The sequence below is a fragment of the Penaeus monodon genome, chromosome 37 (assembly GCF_015228065.2).
Source record: "Penaeus monodon isolate SGIC_2016 chromosome 37, NSTDA_Pmon_1, whole genome shotgun sequence".
In the NCBI taxonomy this organism is placed as follows: Eukaryota; Metazoa; Arthropoda; class Malacostraca; order Decapoda; family Penaeidae; genus Penaeus; species Penaeus monodon.
In genome coordinates, this window is record NC_051422.1 from 33,497,414 (window position 1) to 33,499,913 (window position 2,500).

The window sequence follows — 2,500 nt, forward strand, 5'->3', positions numbered from 1 at the left end:
CCTGCCTCTCCCCCCTCCTCCTCCTATTGATGAAACTGTGGGCACAGTGACTCCGTGACCCAAAGGTGACGCGGTTGCTTAGCGAAGGAGTGACATAATTATTGACGCACAGCGGCTCGGGTGACGTAGCGCCTGTGTCTCGGTGACGTAACAGACGTGTGGCTGGGTGACGTAGCGCCGCGGAGACGTAGCGACGTAGCGGAAAGCACTGGCGTGGGATCGGCGGTGAATGGGGTGATGGCGGCGATGGCCCGGCTTCGATTATTTTAAAGGTGAGCGGAGGAGCTTTGTCCCTGCGGCGGATGCGGTCGCGCTGCAGAGGAGGGGGAGGGCGGAGGGTCGGAGGGAGGGAGGGAGGGCAAGGGCGGGGCAGGGGAGGGGGGAGGGCGGAGAGGGAAGGCGGGGCGGGGTGGGGCAGGGGAGGGGGGAGGGCGGAGGGGGAAGGCGGGGCGGGGTGGGGCAGGGGAGGGTCGGAGGGAGGGGGGGACATGGGCCGGGGGGGGATAGGGGTGCTAGTGTAATGGGGTTATTAGTGTTTTTTTTTTAAGATTATGTTATTTGTATTGTTATTGTTACTGGTGTTGTCATTGTCATTGTCGCTGTTATCGTTATCATCGTTATCGTTACCATTACTATTACCATCATCATCATCATCAAAATAATAGTAATAATGATAATAATAATAATAATAATTTATAATAATAATAATAATAATAATGATAATAATAATAATTATTATTATTGTTATTATTATTATTATTATTATTATTATTATTATTATTATAGTTAGTATTGCGGCTGCCCTCCAAGTGGCCAGTAGCCCCCGGCGGCGTGAGCGCGAGGGCTGGCGTGAGCGCGTGACCTTGCCGTTGCAGAGACAGCGCTCTGCCCCTGAGCCGCTCCGCCATCATACAAACATGATAGATTCCTGGAATATGAGATTTTGGAATTACCGTATGCAAATGCACTTGTCTGCGCCTCCCTTGTGTGTGGATGTTGAAGAGGCTGAAGTTCAAGTAACTATCTTGTGCATCAGTAACAAGAATAACCAGCAAGGAATAACAGTAACTTGAAATTGGCTTTTGTATTCTCTCGCGCTGTACATCTTTACGTTTCAGAATTTACGACGATTTACAGACCTTTTCATTGTCTTCAGCAACCAATTTCAAAGTCGCGCTATTTTTTTTAACAGCCATGTGTATGATAAACTTGGATCATATTAACCAACCCTACCAAGTTTTTTTTTTTTTTTATGCATGGGTGCATTATTATTATTTTTTTTTTTTTTTATTATCTATCATCTTGTACGATTAACAGGAATGCAAATCCGAATCAATTTCAGCAAAGAGCCTGATCGAGGAATTGGATTTCTGAAGTGGATTTGCAATCGTTTAAGGTTTAATAAATATCAAAATTGAAAATTTCATTATTATTATTATTGTTGTTATTATTATTATTATTATTATTATTATTATTATTATTATTATTATTATTATTATTATTATTATTATTATTATTATTATTATTAATTATTGATTATCATTATCGCTATCATTATTATTATCATCATTATTTGTGGAAGTAGTAAAATTGATAGTGTTTTTACTATTGATATTGCCATCAGCGTTAAAATGTGGCATCTGAAGCCTGACTCTCCCCTCTCACTTGCAGGGCACGGAGCAGGTGCACTCGCTGCTCTCGGGCCAGCACAACTGGTACGCCACCTCGCACGCCCGCCCCACCTACTGCAATGTGTGCCGGGAGGCGCTCTCAGGTACGCCGCGGGCCCTGCCGTGCTCCCCGCCCCGTGGGGCCCTCCGCTCTCTCCCCGCCCCGTGGGGCCCTCCGCTCTCTCCCCGCCCCGTGGGGCCCTCCGCTCTCTCCCCGCCCCGTGGGGCCCTCCGCTCTCTCCCCGCCCCGTGGGGGCCCTCCGCTCTCTCCTCCGCCCCGTGGGGCCCTCCGCTCTCTCCCCGCCCCGTGGGGCCCTCCGCGCTCGCCCCCGCCCCGTGGGCCCTCCGCTCTCTCCCCGCCCCGTGGGGCCCTCCGCTCTCTCCCCGCCCCGTGGGGCCCTCCGCTCTCTCCCCGCCCCGTGGGGCCCTCCGCTCTCTCCCCGCCCCGTGGGGCCCTCCGCTCTCTCCCCGCCCCGTGGGGCCCTCCGCTCTCTCCCCGCCCCGTGGGGCCCTCCGCTCTCTCCCCGCCCCGTGGGGCCCGCCGCCCTTCTCTCCTCTGCCGGCGCTTTCTTAGACTCTTCTGCGCCTTTCGTCTTCCTCTTCTTCTCCTTCGTCGTTTTCCTTTCTCCTTCATCCTCTTCTTCTCTTTCTTCCTCTTCTTCTCTTTCTTCCTCTTCTTCTCTTTCTTCCTCTTCTTTTCTCTTCCTTTCTTTATGTTCCTCCTTCGCCGCTTCTCTTTCGCTTTCCTTCTTTTCCTTCCTTTTCTCCTCTTGGCATTGTTTACCTTCGTCCTTCTTCATCATTCCCGTCCTTTTCTCCTTCCTCTTCCT

At 50.9% G+C, this 2,500-nt stretch overlaps 1 protein-coding gene across 1 annotated transcript in view; it reads left to right on the forward strand.

Annotated features, from left to right (window-relative positions):
- Positions 1 to 1,671: 1,671 nt before the first annotated feature.
- Positions 1,672 to 2,500, forward strand: part of LOC119596343 (diacylglycerol kinase eta-like) — a gene marked incomplete at its 5' end in the record, with an annotated part of 43,882 nt that continues 43,053 nt past the window's right edge. The window contains 1 exon segment of the mRNA XM_037945551.1: positions 1,672 to 1,774. Within this exon segment, the coding sequence (XP_037801479.1) occupies positions 1,672 to 1,774 (103 nt within the window).